The 18,370-nt window shown below is 55.7% G+C and overlaps 2 protein-coding genes across 2 annotated transcripts in view; one reads left to right on the top strand and one right to left on the bottom strand.

Annotated features, from left to right (window-relative positions):
- The window catches only part of LRSAM1 (leucine rich repeat and sterile alpha motif containing 1), a 30,836-nt gene extending 23,545 nt beyond the window's left edge, over nucleotides 1-7,291 (top strand). The window contains exons 14-16 of the mRNA XM_017892832.1: nucleotides 1,121-1,202; nucleotides 4,802-4,935; nucleotides 6,559-7,291. Of these exons, the coding sequence (XP_017748321.1) occupies nucleotides 1,121-1,202; nucleotides 4,802-4,935; nucleotides 6,559-6,684 (342 nt within the window). The 3' untranslated portion in view covers nucleotides 6,685-7,291. The remainder of the gene's footprint in view (nucleotides 1-1,120; nucleotides 1,203-4,801; nucleotides 4,936-6,558) is intronic.
- A 1,840-nt stretch (nucleotides 7,292-9,131) lies between these two features.
- Nucleotides 9,132-18,370, bottom strand: part of NIBAN2 (niban apoptosis regulator 2) — a 65,335-nt gene continuing 56,096 nt past the window's right edge. The window contains exons 9-14 of the mRNA XM_017892820.1: nucleotides 14,168-14,355; nucleotides 13,059-13,214; nucleotides 12,499-12,615; nucleotides 12,170-12,277; nucleotides 11,946-12,057; nucleotides 9,132-11,216 (exon numbers count right to left, since the gene is read on the bottom strand). Coding sequence (XP_017748309.1) covers nucleotides 10,630-11,216; nucleotides 11,946-12,057; nucleotides 12,170-12,277; nucleotides 12,499-12,615; nucleotides 13,059-13,214; nucleotides 14,168-14,355 — 1,268 coding nt within the window. The 3' untranslated portion in view covers nucleotides 9,132-10,629. The remainder of the gene's footprint in view (nucleotides 11,217-11,945; nucleotides 12,058-12,169; nucleotides 12,278-12,498; nucleotides 12,616-13,058; nucleotides 13,215-14,167; nucleotides 14,356-18,370) is intronic.

The following is an 18,370-nucleotide window of genomic DNA, read 5'->3' as shown; positions in this document are numbered from 1 at the left end:
GGCCACAGCACTGCCTGAGCCCCTGTTCCTTTCTGGGCACAAGCTGAGCTCTTTACAGCACATTAATCCACTTATTCTTCAAAACAGAATTATCATCACTGTGCCAGCTAACTTTGTAGCACCTGCACCTGCTGGGCACCATTTTAAGCACTTTTTGTATTCGAACTCACTGAATTCTTCTGACAGCCTAGTGGGGTACATATCATTATCATCATCTTTCAGATGAGACCCAGTAAGACAATAACTTGGCCCGGCCGGGCACAGTGGCTCACGCCTGTAATCCCAGCACTTTGGGAGGCTGAGGCGGGCAGATCACGAGGTCAGGAGATCGAGACCATCCTGGCTAACACGGTGAAGCCCCGTCTCTACTAAAAATGCAAAAAATTAGCCGGGCATGGCGGCAGGCGCCTGTAGTCCCAGCTACTTGGGAGGCTGAGGCAGGAGAATGGCGTGAACCTGGGAGGCGGAGCTTGCAGTGAGCCGAGATCACGCCACTGCACTCCAGCCTGGGCAACTGAGCGAGACTCCATCTCAAAAAAAAAAAAAAAAAAAAAATTTGGCCCAAGGTCACACAGCAGAAAGCAGTGTGGCCCCAGAGTTCGTGTTCTTTGCCGTGAGACTGTCCTGCCCCTCCCTGGACAGATGTAGACACCAGGGTCCGAAAGGACTGGATGGCACTGAGGGTCACAGGCTGTGCCGCTCAGGCTCTGGAGGCTGAGGGACTGTGGGGCTCACGTGCTGCTACTGCCTTGTGTCTTGGCCTCCCAGGCTTCTCTTCTGCCCCACCTGATGGGGAAGTGGCTGAGGTGTGCAGGTGAAGCCTGGCACCGGGAAACAGTTGCTAAACTGTAGCTGTTGCTAGTGCTGGTTTCCCTTTGGGCTTCAGTTTCCCCCCAACCCCTGCCACACTGATTGGGCTGAGGCCTGGGGAGGTTGCCCTCACAGCTATGGTGCCGCACTGCTTCATCCTGACCTTGGACCCCACCAGGCCCTGGAAGGCTTCCACATTTCCAGCAGAAGGTGCCAGCGGTCCTGTGGGCCTGGGCCTGTGCCAGGTAATTCATGCCATTTAGCAGGCTCCTGCCCAGGTCACAGTCTGCACTTCCTTGAACTGTTACAGGTGGGCGTATCAGAAGCTGGCCTACAGCATGAGATCCTCCGGAGAGTCCAGGAACTGCTGGATGCAGCCAGGATCCAGCCAGGTACCAGCACAGCTCTGGCCTCTTCCAGACAGGGCTCCCAGCCATATGTGTGGGCTCTGGTGGGGACAGTCATTTGCTTACATTTCAGGATGAGTCCTGAGGGCTGGTTCTAGCCCCTGCTGGTCGGTAAGGTTCCCTCCCAAGGAGCAGGCTTAGGGATCAGTGAGCCCGTTTTACAGGTGGGAAAAACTGGCCACCAAATTGGGAGAACAGGAGACCTCCACATAGCAGTGGAGGGGCCCTCCCAGCTCCCTGTCCCATAGCCTTCCCTCAGTTCACCCTACAGATGCTGGGATCCACACACTGAGGGACTTTGGACTAGAAGGAGAAATAGCCCGTCCCAGGGCCTGCAGTGTGCCCAGTGCTGGGCCTGAGGCACACCTGTGGATGTGGAGAGATGTCCACAACAGGCTGTGAAGGGGCAAAGGCAGGTCGTGAGGGCCATGGGGAGAACGGGCAGGTGTGGAGTCTGGGGTCTGCCATGTGCTGAGCACAACCCGGGGGCCCAGCACCTACTCACTGCTGTGTATGAACCACGTTGCGGAACCTCCGGATCAACCCCGCGAGGAGGCACTGTTGTGGTCCTCATTTTCAAGATGAGGAAACTGAAGTGGAGAGAGGTTAGCATGTCCCCCGTCAGGTCCCACTGCTGGCAAATGGTGGAACCACTGGGCTTCACTGCCTCCCTGGGGAAGAGGTGGGGGGCCAGAGCAGGGGTGAAGGAGAGGGCAGGCTTGTGCTGCTGGGCTGGGCGAGGCTCTGGGCAGGGCATTTTTAGCCAGAGCCAAGGAAGAGGCAAAGGAGCCAAGGTGAAGGTGGATTTCTGGACTGGACCTCAGTGGGGAGGCCCCGGGGCTCCAGGGGGCTGGGCTGACTGCAGCCCCAGGATAGCTTCAGGCACCAGTTTTGCAGCCACTTTTACTCCAGGGACATTGACTCAACCCCCAAAAAGTCATTAAACTTCTTATGTGCAGAATAGACCCCTTCTGGATGTTCCTGACCCTCCAGCTCTCAGACTGGAGATCAGAAGAGATTTCCATCAGGAGTTGGGGTCACCCCTGGCAGACAAGCCTCACGTGAGCAGGAGTCACAAACAGGTGCCCTTCACCCTGAGCAGGGTGCAGTGCCTCTGAGCCTAGTGGTCCTCAGGACCGGCTGCTTCTCACTGTTTGAGTCATCCCTGGAGCAAACAAGCAGGTTCTTCCTCTCTATAGCAGATCGGCCATGAGGATTTGTGGCCACATGCAGAGAGTGGATGCCTGGGCTGCTCAGGGCTTCCTGCTTGTGCCCATTGGGGAAGGGGCCATGGTGGGATCCATCCTGAGTTCCAGAAGGCAAGGGAAGCCCTGAATTTCCTAACAATTCTCTTATTACTCCCAGAAATCGGTATACTTTATATCAAATATAGAGGCTGGGGCCGGGTGCAGTGGCTCACACCTGTAATCCCAGCACTTTGGGAGGCCGAGGCGGGTGGATCACCTGAGGTCAGGAGTTTGAGACCAGACTGGCCAACATGGTGAAACCGCATCTCTACTAAAAATACAAAAATTAACCACGCGTGGTGACGCACACCTGTAGTCCCAGCACTCGGGAGTCTGAGGCAGGAGAATTGCTTGAACCCAGGATGCAGAAGTTACAGTGAGCCAAGATCGCACCATTGCACTCCTGCCTGGGTGACAAAGTGAAACTCTGTCTCAAAAACCAAAAAAGAAAAAGAAACAAGCAAATATAGAGGCTGGGTGCAGTGGCTCAGGGCTGTAATCCCAGCACTTTGGGAGGCCTGCACGGGAGGATCAGTCAAGCCCAGGAGTTTGAGACCAGCCTGGGCAACATAGAGAGACCACTTCTCTACAAAAAATAAAATCAGCTGGGCACGGTGGTGCACACCTTCGTTCCAGCTACTTGGGGGGCAAAGGTGGTAGGATCGCTTGAGCTTGGAGGTCGAGGCTGCAGTGAGCCATGGTTGTGCCCTTGCACTCCAGCCTGGGAAAGACTGTCTCAAAAACAAAACAAAACAAAACAAATCAAAAAATTAGCAAGGCATCATCCCAGCTACTCCGGAGGCTGAGGTGAGAGAATTGCTTGAGCCTGGGAGGTTGAGGCTGCAGTGAGCTGTGATCATAACACTACACTCCAGCCTGGGTGACAGAGCAAGACCCTGTCTGGGAAAAAAAAAAAAATGTATATATATACACACACACACACACACACATACACACACACACACATACATACACATACATACACACACACACACACACATACATATATATATATGAGAGCTCCCTCAAATGGTAGCTTGGGGGCCGGGCGCGGTGGCTCACGCCTGTAATCCCAGCACTTTGGGAGGCCGAGGCAGGCGGATCATGAGGTCAGGAGATCGACACCATCCCGCCTAACACGGTGAAACCCCATCCCTACTAAAAATGTGAAAAACTAGCCGGGCGCGGTGGCGGGTGCCTGTAGTCCCAGCTACTTGGGAGGCTGAGGCAGGAGAATGGCGTGAACCCGGGAGGCGGAGCTTGCAGTGAGCCGAGATCCAGCCACTGCACTCCCAGCCTGGGCGACTGAGCGAGACTCCATCTCAAAAAAAAAAAAAAAAATGGTGGCTTGGGGGCAACACTGATACCCTTAGAGGGTCTAGTGTTGTAACAGCCTTTTAAAAATCTTTAGTTTTGGCCGGGCGTGGTGGCTCACGCCTGTAATCCCAACACTTTGGGAGACTGAGGCAGGCGGATCACGAGGTCAGGAGACGGAGACCATCCTGGCCAACATGGTGAAACCCCATCTCTACTAAAAATACAAAACTTAGCTGGGCACGGTGGTGCATGCCTATAGTCCCAGATATGCAAGAGGCTGAGGCAGGAGAATTGCTTGAACCTGGGAGGCAGAGGTAGCAGTGAGCCGAGATGGCGCCACTGCACTCCAGCCTGGGCAACAGAGCGAGACTCTGTCTCAAAAAAAAAAAAGAGAGACTTAGCATTTTGTAAGGGCTGCTTCTGATGTCCTAGCAGGGCATGCTGGCTCCAGGGCAGAGCAGCCAGCATGCTGGGGACTCTGTGGGGCTGGGGGCGGGGGAGCAGTGTTGGGGGGCCTCTCATTCTGCTCCCCTGGGTCACCTGATGGGCAACAGCCCATCCTGTCTCCTGGGCAACCAGGTGGAGAAGCCAAGAGCTGGCCCTTCACTGAGAGCTCCTGCCCCAGGGCTGTGGCTGCGCCACCAGATGGCTGCGTGGCCCTGGGTGAGTGACTCCCCGCCTCTGAGGCTCAAATGTCTCATCTCTGAAAGTGTCAAGCCCTACTTGCAGGGTGGCTCTGAAGGGTCCCGGGGACATTAGAGATCAGAGGACCCACTTACCAGGCGCTGCGGCCATCCCTGCAGAGAGACTTCAGTCCCATTCTGCAGATGGGAGATGAGGCTCCGAGAAGAGAAGAAGAGAGTGTGTTGGCAAGGAGAGCACTTCCCTCAGATCCGAGAGCAGAGGCTCCCCCACCCTCCAGCTCACTCACTATGGGGACAGGCACGGCCACGATGAGCCCCTAGGGGTTGGGGTCAGCGGAGATGACCGTGGCTCAGTCTGTCCATCTGGTCCCCACAGAGCTGAAACCACCAACAGGTGAGGTCCTCACCCCTACAGCCCCCCAGGAGCCTCCTGAGTCTGTGAGGCCATCCGCTCCCCCTGCAGAGCTGGAGGTGCAGGTCTCAGAGTGTGTCGTGTGCCTGGAACGGGAGGTAAGTCTGGGGCCCTCCCCACCCGCCTGCCCTGCCTGCGGCCACCCTCCTCAAATTCTCCAGGTACAGGGTTGTCTCTGAACGTGTTTTCTCCAGTTGTCTAAGTAGACTGTGCTCATCTAGAAAGAATGCAGGCAATAAAAATGAGCCCGATGCCATGACCCAAATATGAGCTGCGCTCACATCATTTTCCAGATCTTTTTTCTTTTTGTTCCTACTTAATAAATAGGAAAAAAAAAATTCCCAAATCATGAAATATCAACAACATGATTTACCCTGCAGAGGCTTTAGAAAATCATCTTTTGGCCAGGGACGGTGGCTCATGCCTGTAATCCCAGCACTTTGGGAGGCCAAGGCAGGTGGATCACCTGAGGTTAGCTCGAGGCCAGCCTGGCCAACATGGTAAAACCCCATCTCTACTAAAAATACAAAAATCGGCCAGGCGTGGTGGCGCACACCTGTAATCCCAGCTACTTGGGAGGCTGAGGCAGGAGAATCACTTGAACCTGGGAGGCAGATATTGCAGTGAGCCAAGATCCCACCACGGCACTCCAGCCTGGCAGACAGATCGAGACTCCATCTCAAAAAAAAAAAAAAAAAAAAATCATCTTTTAAAAATTCATTAACACTTATTGTAAAAATTACAGAGAGCGGTGAATGAAATACAAATCCTTCTTTGCCTCCACGGAGGGATCCTACTTAGAAAAGCAGCCATGTTTGTAGTTTGATGACTCCAGGGTCTCCAGTTGACCCAGCTCATGCCATGATATGGATGGACCTGTTGGTTCCAAATATAATCCCTGTTCTGCAGCCCTTGGCATTACAGACAGCTTTGAGCGGAGCTTGGATCAGTTCCGGAAAGCAGGAGATGCTGAGGCAAAGTGTGGTCCTGAGTCAGTGGCTGCTGCTCCGGGTTGGGATCATTTGTAGACTGAGGAGTTCAGGGCCTGGGCAAGTGCATCAACAAGAAAGAAGCCTGAACACCCTGCATGCCCTCCTGCAGGGGCTGGCTGAACAGGCCTCCGTCCCCTGTCCAGAGGGCAGGAATGGAATCCCCAGTTTTATTTAAGAAAGAAACAGTTGGGGCATTTATATGGATATTTATATTTTTTTTACAAACTATAGAGAAATAGACAGCAAACTGCTAACAGAAGGACTAGGTTACCCCTTTCGGCCGTGCCTGTTCTGTTTCTGTGGCGTTCAGATGCCCAAAGGCCCCACTATCAGGTGTTTATGGTAAAGATGCTAAAGAATAACGAAGGGAGCCGGCACAGTGGCTCACTCCTGTAATTCCAGCACTTTGGGAGACCCAGGAAGATCACTTGGGGTCAGGAGTTCGAGACCAGCCTCACCAACATGGTGAAGCCCCGTCTCTACTAAAAATACAAAAAATTTAGCCAGGTGTGGTCGTGCGCGCCTATAGTCCCAGCTACTTGGGAGGCTGAGGCAGGAGAATCACATAAACCTGGGAGGCCAAGGTTGTAGTGAGCTGAGATCACACCGCTGCACTCCAGCCTGGGCAACAGAGTGAGACTCTGTCTCAAAAAAAAAAAAAAGGGCCCGGGGCCTGGGACTCCTGGAACCCAGCAGGGCCTACCACACACTCCCGCTCTCCTTCCCCAGGCCCAGATGATCTTCCTCAACTGTGGCCACGTCTGCTGCTGCCAGCAGTGCTGCCAGCCACTGCGCACCTGCCCGCTGTGCCGCCAGGACATCGCCCAGCGCCTCCGGATCTACCACAGCAGCTGAGTGCTGCCCACCCACCTGGGCCTGGGCCTGGCCCTGCCTCGGCCATTGCGAGCCCCGGGCTCCTGCTCAGCCTTGTGCCAGCCTGACACGTATGAGGCCCCCCTGCCCTGGGCCCCTTCCCCACCGCCCAGGAGCCCCCACCCTGAGCTCCAAGCATGTCTGGGCCAGGCAGAGGCGCTCCGAATCCATGACACCGCTGGTCTAAATGGTCCCGGGGGCTGGGGCTGGAGAGGCCACTGCACCACTGGTCTAATGGTCCCAAGCCTGGGAGCCAGCGCCCCAGCCTAATCACGGATCTGCTGTCTCCCAGCTGTCTTGACTGAAGGTCACCACCCCTGCAGGAGCTTGGTCCTCATCTGGGGACCATGCACAGTCCTGTCCCACTCTGCATGTGGGAAGGGAGCAGGAGGGCCTGGCTGGGTGAGCGGAGGCCGTCCTGGGAAGGCATACGGTGCAGGCCTGTACTCACAGTGGCACCAGCACCCCTGGGCCTCCCTCTCTGCTGCTCCCCAGCACCCTGGGGCCCTCCTGCTCTCCACATCTGTCCCTCCTTACCCCATGTAGCTCAATCTGAAGCAGGAGTGTCAATAAACCTGTCTTCAGCGTGCTTCTGGCCTGAGTCATCGCTGGGTCCTCATGGGAGCCCAGGGAGGGGAGGGGATGAGGTCTGGGGATGGGGCTAGGGCAGAGGGCAGCTCTTCTCGGGGAAGGAGGCAGGAGCGCGCCGCACCGCAGCCGAAAGGAGCGGTCAGGTAGGGCCATCTTGAATGTCGCGTTATCCCAGTGCCCCCCCCCTTCACAGGTGGAGACTGGGGCCCAGAGGCAGCCAGGGCCCGTGATGTCTGCGGCCTGTGCCTCCATGAGCAGAGGAGCTCTGTGTGTTCCGTTCATTATCCCAGTGAGGCAGCTGAGGCTGACTGGGGGTAAATGCCCAGGGCCTTGCAACTGGGACATGGTGATGCGGGGTTTGAGGCCCAGAAGCATCCTCACCCTCAAACCCGTGCAGTTGTGCAGGTTGGTCACTGCAAATTCTAGGAGCCATATACACTTGCACTCGCTGCAGGGGTGCACGTTGATTACACATTTTCTGGCAGATGGTGTTGAGCCAGGTGCGGCCTCTTCCTTGGGCTCGTGGCAGGCCTGCTCGGAGCACCTGGGCTCTGCCTCCAGCTTACTCAGTGGTCCTGGCCAGTGTTTGGGCCCCAGTTGCCCTCAGTTGCCCTATGCATTCAACACAGGACATGATGCGGCCCTGACCGGCTGGTGGCCTCCAGGGGGCGCTGAGTGCTTGCCCCAAGTACAGTGCCCGCAGGAGCAGGCAGGAGAGTTCAGGTCCTGGGGTGGCAGAAAAATCCCTACGCCTGGGCCTGCTTCCCTCTCACTGAGATCATCAGTCCTGTGCACTGAACGGGGCGGGCGAACACCCTTTGTCATCTGAGTCGTTTCCTGGGCAGGTGCTGGGTGGCCTTTTCCCACCCACAGTTCCCCCTCCTCCCAGCACCCTCCTGGGCTCAAGTTGGCCAAGAGGGGAGAGACTGAGACAGGTGGGGCTACCTCCTGGAGCGCAGTGCTTTGCAGATCTCCTTACACTCTCACTAGGGCCCAGGGAGGCCTCATGGAGGAGCTCGAGGCTCAGTGACCTGCCACGGACAACAGCAAGGGACAGCCGCATCCCTGGTCTCGGGCCTTGCAGTCCTGTGTTTTGCACCTCAGCCCTTGTTGACCAAGGGAGGCCCAGGCCCAAGCCCTAGGCCACCACGGACAGGCTGGCACCAGAGAAGCCAACATCCCCAAGGTGACTGGCTGCCACCCCACCCAGTAGGGACATGTTTCTACCCACAGATGGGGCAACCCACCTCCAACAGCTGTGGGGGCTTGAGGGGTGTTCCTGTGCCACATAATCTTGGCCCAGGTTCCCCACCTTCCTAGGCCTCAGTTTACACATTGGTGAAATGGTGGTGACAACAGTGTCCACTTTCTAGAGCTCTCTCGAGGCTCCTGTTCCCACACACAAAGCGCTTGGCCCACAGTGAGCTCTTGGTAAACAGTAGTGTGTGATTGGGAGCATTGAAGGAGCCAGCATCATTGTTTGGATCCAGCCCAAGCCTGGGCCCACCTTGCACCCCAGGGCCCTGAATGGCCTTGAAGCTGCTGCCTGCTGCCGTCCCTCTTGGCCTCACCATCGCCCAAGGCTGCCCGAGGGGCACCCGGCACAAGTCTGGCTGAGGAAGCTGCCTGAGCTGCCACCAGAAAGCAGGTCACTTGGACAGGTCCCTTCTCGCTGAGCCTGTTTCCTCCTCTGTAAAATGGAATAAGAACTCAGATCATGGACATAGAGGCACTCAGTCAAGTGAGAAGCCCAGAAAGCCGAGCCATATGGGGGCCTAGACGTAGTCCCCAGCCCAGGCCTCCCTGTCTCCTACCCCCACAGCACCACCCAAGGCAACTGGCTTTAAATAAAGCGTTTATTGATTAGTAGAAGCATGAACAGTGTGCATAATATTTTCAATACAATGTCAGGGAGGGATGACGGGAACCCCTCAAAAGGCACTAGAGGCGCAGATCTTCGGTACAAGAGGGAAGACATGCGCCAGAGACCAGGGCTGGGGGGCTGGGGGTCCCTGAGTGCCAGGCACCACCACACGTCCTGTGGGTCAAGGCCCCTCCTCTGGGGAGCAAGTCTAGGGCACGGAGGATGCAGGGCTGGGACAGGACCCCACCTCGGGGACCCTGAAGGAGTCCATTTCTGCCCTGCCCCCAGCAAAGCAGCAGTGGGGGAGGTCTGGGGGTCGTGGGGAATGCCAGGCCTGGGCCCATCCTGGCTTGACCCTTGTCCCAGGAACAAGAAGCTGAGTCAGGATGACAGCCAGGCCCAGAGTGACTCACGAGGACATCCAAGAGGGGACTGGATTTTCAGGGGGAGGTGACTTGGTGACTGAGAGGCAGCACAGGTCAAACCCTAGCCTGACCCCAGACCCTCAGGGAGCCCCCCCCCCACCCTGTACCCCTCAGGATCCCTGTCCGGCTCCCCAGACAACCACTGAGGACCTCAGGGTGGCCCATAGAAGACAGAACCCAGCTCCACTACACCCCTCGCTCCCGCTCCAAGCACCAGAGGGACGGGGACCAGAGGGAGACCAGGCGGGCGGGAGGGAGGCAGGCTGGGGCCAGGAGAAGGGGATACATGGGACCATAAAACCTCAGGCTCCCCATAACCCTCACTCAGCCATCTCACTCACTCACTCCCAGCATCCCCCAGGACGGGGATCGCCTCCTTCACTCAGGACACTTCCCCTCTGCAGACCGGCACGTTCTGGGCCTTTCTCATTTCACCCCAGGCCCACCCACCCCATGAGGCACCCCCTAAATCCCATCCCTCCCCGCAGCACTCCCAGCCTGGCTCCAGCCTGAAGACCCCCTCCTTCCCCTTCTCTCCGGAACAGTGGGGAAAGCGAGGCTGGGTCCACCCCTAACTGCGGAAGGAGCAGGGCCAGGGGGGCCACTGCACTCCCTCTCCTGTCCTGGCCCAGCCAGCCCCTGGGTGAGTGGGCGGCAACCCACTGGCCTCACAGCAGCTTTCACCTTCCTCTCTCCAGGAAGGATGGCAGCACCCATGAGGGGACGGAGGCCACAGAAGAAGGACAGGAAGGGAGGGGCTCTCCAGCCCCCCAGCAGTGTCCCGCCCTCGGCACAAACAGGAAAACCCCAAAACCAGCCCCTGCATCTGAGATCATCCCACAGAAGAGAAAACAGGGAGCAAGAAAGTGTTGACTGAATCCAATAAAGTGACTCAGGTGGGCCCGCTCCCTCGTGGTGCCACACAGCCCTGCCCCACCTCCACTCACAAGGCACAACATAGACCAGGGTACCCTCCTCAGAGCCAAGCCTGCCTGGGCCCAGAAGGGAGCGGCCCGTGCCGTGTGCAGCAGCCAGGGACCCACTGGCCTAGAACTCAGTCTGTACCCCTGCGCTGTCCTCGGTGGTGGTGTGGAGGGCGGGGTGGCTGCTGGGGCTGGACACCTGCTCTCCAGTCTCCTGGTCGCTGGGCTTGGGGGGTCCAAGGTCCACAGCCTTTCCAGGCAGGAGATGCTGGCGGGGTGAGGCAGGCGGCGAGGAGGCCTCGGGGGCGGCCTCGGGCTGGGGACTCTCCCCGGCGGGTGCCCCGTTGAGTAGGGGGCTGGCTGGCGGGGGGCTCTCAGCCCGCAGACCTTGGGCCAGCAGGCCTTGGATCTCAGTGACACTGTCCGGGGACGCAGGTGATGGTGGCTCAGGGCTAGCCTCAAAGGGCAGCCCCGCCTCCTCATCCTGGACCACAGAGACCACCTGCTTGGCGCGCCGTCGCTTTTCCGAGAGGGTGGCTGCCTCCGGGGGGCTGGGGCTGGGGCTGCCGCCCCCACCACTGTTGCTGTACTCCTCGCCCCAGTCGATGGGGGCGCCCTCGGCCAGCAGGTGCAGGTTGGGGTCGCTGTTGTGCATGACCATGCTGTCCCGGTATAGGTTGTGCTTCCTCTGCACCGCAGCCTCCTTCACAGCTGCAGGGCCACAGGGGAAGGGTCAGGACACAGCACTGATCCCACAGCTGCCCCCATGCTGGACTCTGCTCAAAGGAGACCTGTCTCATCCCACCATGGGGGTCTGTGATTGGGATGTGATTTATTCCAGGCCTCATTGCTAAAAGCAGGCCCAGGCTGCTGACCACATGCCATCTAATCACTCATCCCAGCCTCCCAGCAAAGCCAAGGACACGAGAAGAAACTAAAGCACAGAGATGCAAGGCTGTCCGCTCCTGGGGCCACACAGCCAACGGTGGGCTTCATCCAGCCCCTAGGTGCAAGTCTGGCCTTTTCTTTTTTTTTTTTTGAGATTTGCTCTGTCGTCCCAGCCTGGAGTGGCAGTGGCCGGATCTCAGCTCACTGCAAGCCTGAGCCTCCTGGTTTTAACGCCATTCTCCCTGCCTCAGCCTCCCAAGGTAGCTGGGACTATAGGCGCCCGCCACCTCCGCCCGGACTAGATTTTTTTATGTTATATTTTTTAGTAGAGACGGAGTTTCACCATAATAGCCAGGATGGTCTCGATCTCCTGACCTCGTGATCCGCCTGTCTCGGCCTCCCAAAGTGCTGGGATTACAGGCTTGAGCCACCGTGCCCAGCCAAGTCTGGCCTTTTCTTTGTGCCTTAGCTGACCCCCTCAGCTGCCACCACCTCTCAGCTGCCCCCTCAGCATCCTCCTGACAACAGTCCCCACCCCGGGACGGCACCCACCCTGCAGGATGTCCTTCATGACGGTCTGCAGCACCACCTCCTCGTACGTGTTTTCCACCAGGATGAACTTGGCAAAGTCCTCGAAGATCAGCTCCTGGAACCGAGGCAGCTCCTGCCCAGGTGGGGTGGCAGAGATGAGAGGTCAGGGCCAAGGGTAGAGGAGGTCTGTGGGCTCCACCCCCAACTTAGGGCCCAAACGGCTGGAGCAGGTGGGGACCGCTCACCGACTTGCAGGTAGGGCCCAGCTTCTTGAGCAGGAAAGGGATGCTGACCTGCAGCAGGGCCTCCCGGAAGAACCTCTTCCGCACAGAGCTGCTGTCGTAGTCATATTTCTGCAGGGAACCAGGGGGTCAGGGGCCTGCAGGTCAGTGGGCTCCATTGGCCCTGAGGGTAGGACGAGGCCAGTGGTCTGACCCAAGCCTCCAAGTCCTCCTCCGCACAAGAGGACCATGGCGCCTCCTTGCAGGGGCAGCAATCCTGGTGGTGGCCGGGGATGGGGCTTGGGGCTCGGCCTCACCTAGGATGGTCCGGGGCAGGGCGTGGGGCCGCTCACCTTCAGCACCCGCTCCAGGACCCGCTGGATGGACTTGCACAGCTCCTCTTTGGTGGGCCCCTTCCCCAGTTCCTGGTGCAGGAGGGTCTCGAACGTATACACAGCATTGTCCATTTGCTGCGGGGCACACCGCAGACATGTGAAGCCCCCAGGGTGACCACGGCCCCTTCCTGAGTCCTAATCCTCAGCCAGCCCCCCACCCCGAGGCCTACCAGGGAGGCACAGCGAGCAGTCTGTGCCCACTCACTCATTCTCCCACTCTCAGCGCTGCACACTCAGGCCAGTCCCTGCCTCAAGGCAACAGGAAACATGGGAAGGGGCCTGGGGGACAGGGAGAGCTCCCTGGAGGAAGGGGTCTCTAAGCTGAGACCTGGGAAGTGAGTCAGAATTAGCCAGGTGGGTGGAGGCATAGATGTTCCAAGCAGAGGAGGAAAGAGTGTGCCAGGCAAGCGTGGCTACGGCGTGACAGGGGACGGAGCAGAAGGGACCCCTCCTGGGGAAGGCGGCCTGTGGAAGGCAGTGGGCAGGGTGTGGAGTGGGGGTCGTAGCCTCGGGTCTACCTCCCGCATGTGGATCTGGGCTCGCTGCTTGAACACGGACGTGCTGGACACATCAAATCGCTGCTGCAGCCCGTCCAGCCGCAGCGACTCCATCTTCTCATAGCAGCTCTGCATCTTCAAGGGGTGGTACGCCAGCCGGGACAGCTTCTCCATGTACTGCAGGGGGCGGGCCGTGGGGGCTGAGTGGGGCCGCCCTGTGGCCAGGCAGCCCTCCCCATACATACTTTGCCTGGGTCCTCAAAGTCCAGGCCCTGGGGCTGGCACCTGCTACCAGGGATAGCCACCTGGTGGTGATGGCCACAAAGGTAAACCCAGGAGCGCCCAGGACAGAAGCATGAGGCTCTGAAGGCATGGAGGGCACAGTCCAGCGGCACAGCACTGTGGAGAGGCAGCCTAGGTGCCGGGAGAAGGCTCTCATCCCTTCTGAGGGGCTGGGTGACCTTGGGCAAGTCATTCACCCTCTCTGAGCCTCAGTTTCCTCAGCTTCAAAGTTGGGAGAGAGCTTTCATGCTCTCCAAGGTCCTCTCCAGGTCTCAGATTCTGGGATTATTATGGTCTGTGGACTCCCCATTTCAGAGTATAAAGGAGGAAACGAAGATACGGGATAAATTCGATCTGACAACTACGTGGGCTCCAGGCAGCCACCCCCAGATGGAGACTGTGGAAGGACGTCCACCCCGAGAGCCAGATAACTGAAGGAAGAGCGAAGGCTGTGTCCATTTGGCCGGCGTGTGACTTGTGAATTCTGCCTTATTGATCTCATCGTTCACCCGAAGCCCGTCCATCCCTCTCCCCTTCTCTCCTTCCCTCCTTCTTTCCCTCCTTCCTTCTCTTCTCTGTTAACTTCTTTTCTATTTTAGCACCACTCTTGGTTTCTAAAGGCTGATGGCCAGGAGCTAATGTTCCCTCTTTCCTCTAACTACAGGCCCCATGAGGACTCCAACAGCTCTGGCCTCACGGCCTTGGTCCCTAGTCCCCAGCAGCCCCTCCCCGTCTACAGGGATGGCTTTGGAGGGGAACGGCTGCCCCGAGTCACACAGCCAGGGCCCTCTGGGACAGACCAGACCTCCTCTCAGGAGACCCCCTCCCAGGGGCAGTGCCGGCCTCACCTCGCCCAGCTTGTCAATGCCGCCCTCATTGATGACGTTCAGGTTCATGTCCGTGACCTCCTTGAAGAAGACGTCCCGCACCTCGGTGAAGCCCTGGCTGGTGGGCACCATCAGGGCCTCCAGGATGGACGGGATGTAGGGCTGGACATGATTTCGCACACACACCTCTGCCTTTGGGAGGATGAAGGCTGTGCCCCGAGGGAGCCGGGTCAGCAGGGGCTCCCCAAGGAGCACCTCTCAGTCATCCCACAGCCCAGGTGCTGGAGGCTACTGTATTACTATTATTACTATTTTTTTTTTTTTTTTTTGAGATGGAGTCTTGCTCTGTCACCCAGGCTGCAGTGCAGTGGCACAGTCTCAGCTCACTGTAACCTCCACCTCCCAGGTTCAAGCCATTCTCCTGCCTCAGCCTCCTGAGTAGCTAAGACTACAGGCGCCTGCTACCACGCCCGGCTAATTTTTGTATTTTTAGTAGAGACAGGTTTCATCATGTTGGTCAGGCTGGTCTTGAACTCCTCACCTCGTGATCCACCCGCCTCAGCCTCCCAAAGTGCTGGGATTACAGGCGTGAGCCACCATGCCCAGCTGTTGTTATTTTATTTGAGACAGGGTCTTACTCTGTCGCCCAGGCTGGAGTACAGTGGAATAATCAAAGCTCACTGCAGCCTCAAATTCCTGGGCTCAAGCAATCCTCCCACTTCAGCCTCTAATAGTATTATCATTTTTATTTCAACTTTTATTTTAGATGCGGGGGGTACATTGCAGGTTTGTTCCACGGGTATGTTGTATGATGCTGAGGTTTTGGGCAGGATTGATCTCATCACCCAAGCAGTGAGCACAGTGCCCAAAAAGTAATTTTTCAGCCCTTCCCAACTCTCTCTTCCCATCAATACTATTATTATTATTAATTTTTGAGACAGAGTCTCATGCTGTCGCCCAGTGTGGAGTGCAATGGCACAATCTCAGCTCACTGCAACCGTTGCCTCCCAGGTTCAAGTGATTCTCATGCCTCAGCCTCCCAAGTAGCTGGGACTACAGGTGCACACCACCATGCCCAGTGAATTTTTTTTTTTTTTTTTAGTAGAGACAGGGTTTTACCATATTGGCCAGGCTGGTCTCAAACTCCAAATCTCGGGTGACCCGCCCACCTTAGCCTCCCAAAGTGCTAGGATTACAGGCGTGAGCCACTGCACTCGGCCCCCATCAGTACTAGTAGTACTAGTAGTAGTAGTAGTAGTAGTAGTACTAGTAGTAGTAGTACTAGTAGTAGTAGTAGTAGTAGTAGTAGTAGTAGTAGTAGTATTTTAAGAGGCAGGGTCTCACTGTGTTATCCAGGCTGGTCTCAAACTCCCTGGGCTCAAGTGATCCTCCTGCCTTGGCCTCCCAAGTGCTGGGATTACAGGCATGAGCCCCTGCACCTGGCCAATATAATTTTTTTTTTTTTTGAGACGGAGTCTCGCTCTGTCACCCAGGCTGGAGTGCAGTGGCACGATCTCCACTCACTGCAAGCTCCACCTCCCGGGTTCACGCCATTCTCCTGCCTCAGCCTCCTGAGTAGCTGGGATTACAGGCACCTGCCACCACACCCAGCTAATTTTTTGTATTTTTAGTAGAGACGGGGTTTCACTGTTGTTAGCCAGAATGGTCTTGATCTCCTGACTTCATGATCCGCCCACCTCAGCCTCCCAAAGTGCTCAGATTACAGGTGTGAGCCAATATTATTTTTGAAGAAAACCACTGGGGGTAATATTAGCAAGCTGAATGATTCCAGAGAAGTAGCAGATAAAGATGGGAATCCATGCAGGAAAAATGACAAGGTGTTCTGAGATTGGACCCTGATCTTTCTGAAAACATTATGGCAACAAACTAAGAAAACTGCCATCTGACAAGAGATTGATAATCAGAATGCATAAGGAGCTCAAACAAGTCTCTAGGAAAAAAATCCTAGTAATCCAATTAAAATGGGCAAAAGATTTGAATACACATTTCCCCAAAGAAGACATATAAATGGCAAACAGGCATATGAAAAGGCACTCAACACAAAACAGGCATGTGAAAAGGTGCTTGACATCACTGATCAGAGAAATGCAAATCAAAACTACAATGAGATGCCACGTCACCCCAGTTAAAATGGCTTTATCCAAAAGACAAGCAATAACAAATGCTGATGAGGATGCGGAGAAAAGGGAACCTCCCCGTAAGCTATTGGTGGTGTGAAAGGAAAATATCTTAGGCCCCGAGAATTACGAAGTCAAGCTGGGAATTGCTTAGAGTAAGCAATTCAAAGTCATCCCCTCTGCTCACTGAGATAAATGCATATCTGCTTCCCTCCTTTGGAGAGGCTAATCATCAACTCAAAAGAATGCAACTATTTGTCTCTTTTCCTCCTATGACCTGGAAGCCCCGTGCCTGCATCGAATTGTCCTGCTTTTCCTTCAAGTTGTCCCACCTTTCCAGACCAAACCAATGTTCATTTTACTTTTTTTTTTTTGAGACAGGGTGTCACTCTGTTGACCAGGCTGGAGTGTAGTGGCTTGATCTCGGCTCACCGCAGCCTCTGCCTCCGGGGTTCAAGCGATTCTCATGCCTCAGCCTCCTCGAGTAGCTGGGATTACAAGCATGCACCACCATATCCAGCTAAGCTTTATATTTTTAGTAGAGATGGGTTTCACTATGTTGGCCAGGCTGGTCTCGAACTCCTGACCGCAAGTGATCCACCCGCCTCAGCCTCCCAAAGTGCTGGGATTACAGCGTAAGCCACTGCGCCCAGCCCATTTTACATATGTTGATTGATGTCTCGGGTCTCCCTAAAAGGCATAAAACCAAGCTATGCTCTGACCACCCTGGGCACATGTCATCAGGACCTGCTGCGGCTGTATCACAAGTGCCTGTCCCCAGCTTGGCAAAATCAACTTTCTTTTTTTTTTTTTTTTTTTTTTTTTTTTTTTTTTTGAGACGGAGTCTTGCTCTGTCGCCCGGGCTGGAGTGCAGTGGCCGGATCTCAGCTCACTGCAAGCTCCGCCTCCCGGGTTCACGCCATTCTCCTGCCTCAGCCTCCCGAGTAGCTGGGACTACAGGCGCCCGCCAGGTCGCCCGGCTAGTTTTTTGTATTTTAGTAGAGACGGGGTTTCACCATGTTAGCCAGGATGGTCTTGATCTCCTGACCTCGTGATCCCCCCGTCTCGGCCTCCCAAAGTGCTGGGATTACAGGCTTGAGCCACGGCGCCCGGCCGGCAAAATCAACTTTCTAATTCAACTGAGACCTGTCTCAAATTTTCGGGGTTCACAGTGGGAATGTAAATTAGTACAGCCACTATGGAGAACAGTTTGGAGGTTCCTCAAAAAACGAATAGAGCTATCATATGATCCAGCAATCCCGCTGCTGGGTATATACCCAGAGAAAGGAAATCGGCCCGTCACAGAGATATCTGCACTCCCGTGGTTGTTGCGGCTCTGTTCACAATAACCAAGATTTGGAGGCAACCTAAGTGTCCATAACAGATGAATGCATAAAGAAAATGCAGCACATACACACAATGGGGTACCATTCAGTCATAAAAAAAGAACGAGATTCAGTCATTTGCAACAACATGGATGGAGTTGGAGGTCATTATATTAAGCCAGGCACAGAAAGACCAACATCGCGTGTCCTCACTTATTTGTGGGATCTAAAAATTAAAGCAAATTGACATTTTGGAGGGGTCTCCCCTGTGGGGCAACAAAAAAGGTAAAAACAAACAAACAAAAAACAAAGCAATCGAGCCCATGGAGTTAGAGAGTAGAAGGACGGTTACTAGAGGATGGAGAGGGTCGTCGGGGGGGCAAGGAGGAGGCGGGGATGGTTAATGGGCACAAAAAATAGAAATGTCAGAGGCGTTTGAATCACAGCAACTGTATCTTAAATAGGAGCGGGGTAAAATGAGGCTGAGACCTACTGGGCTGCACTGCCAGACAGTGAAGGCATTCTAAGTCCCAGGATGAGATAGGAGCTCATCACAAGATACAGGTCATAAAGACCTTGCTGATAAAACAGATTGCAGTAAAGAAGCTGCCCAGGCCGGGCGCGGTGGCTCAAGCCTGTAATCCCAGCACTTTGGGAGGCCGAGACGGGCGGATCAAGAGGTCAGGAGATCGAGACCATCCTGGCTAACAAGGGGAAACCCCGTCTCTACTAAAAAATACAAAAAAAAAAAAAACAAAAAA

Source organism: Rhinopithecus bieti, unplaced genomic scaffold (assembly GCF_001698545.2).
Source record: "Rhinopithecus bieti isolate Rb0 unplaced genomic scaffold, ASM169854v2 scaffold_22745, whole genome shotgun sequence".
NCBI classification, from domain to species: Eukaryota; Metazoa; Chordata; class Mammalia; order Primates; family Cercopithecidae; genus Rhinopithecus; species Rhinopithecus bieti.
Note: the sequence above shows the minus strand (reverse complement) of the source record. Positions and strands in the feature narration are given on the sequence as shown.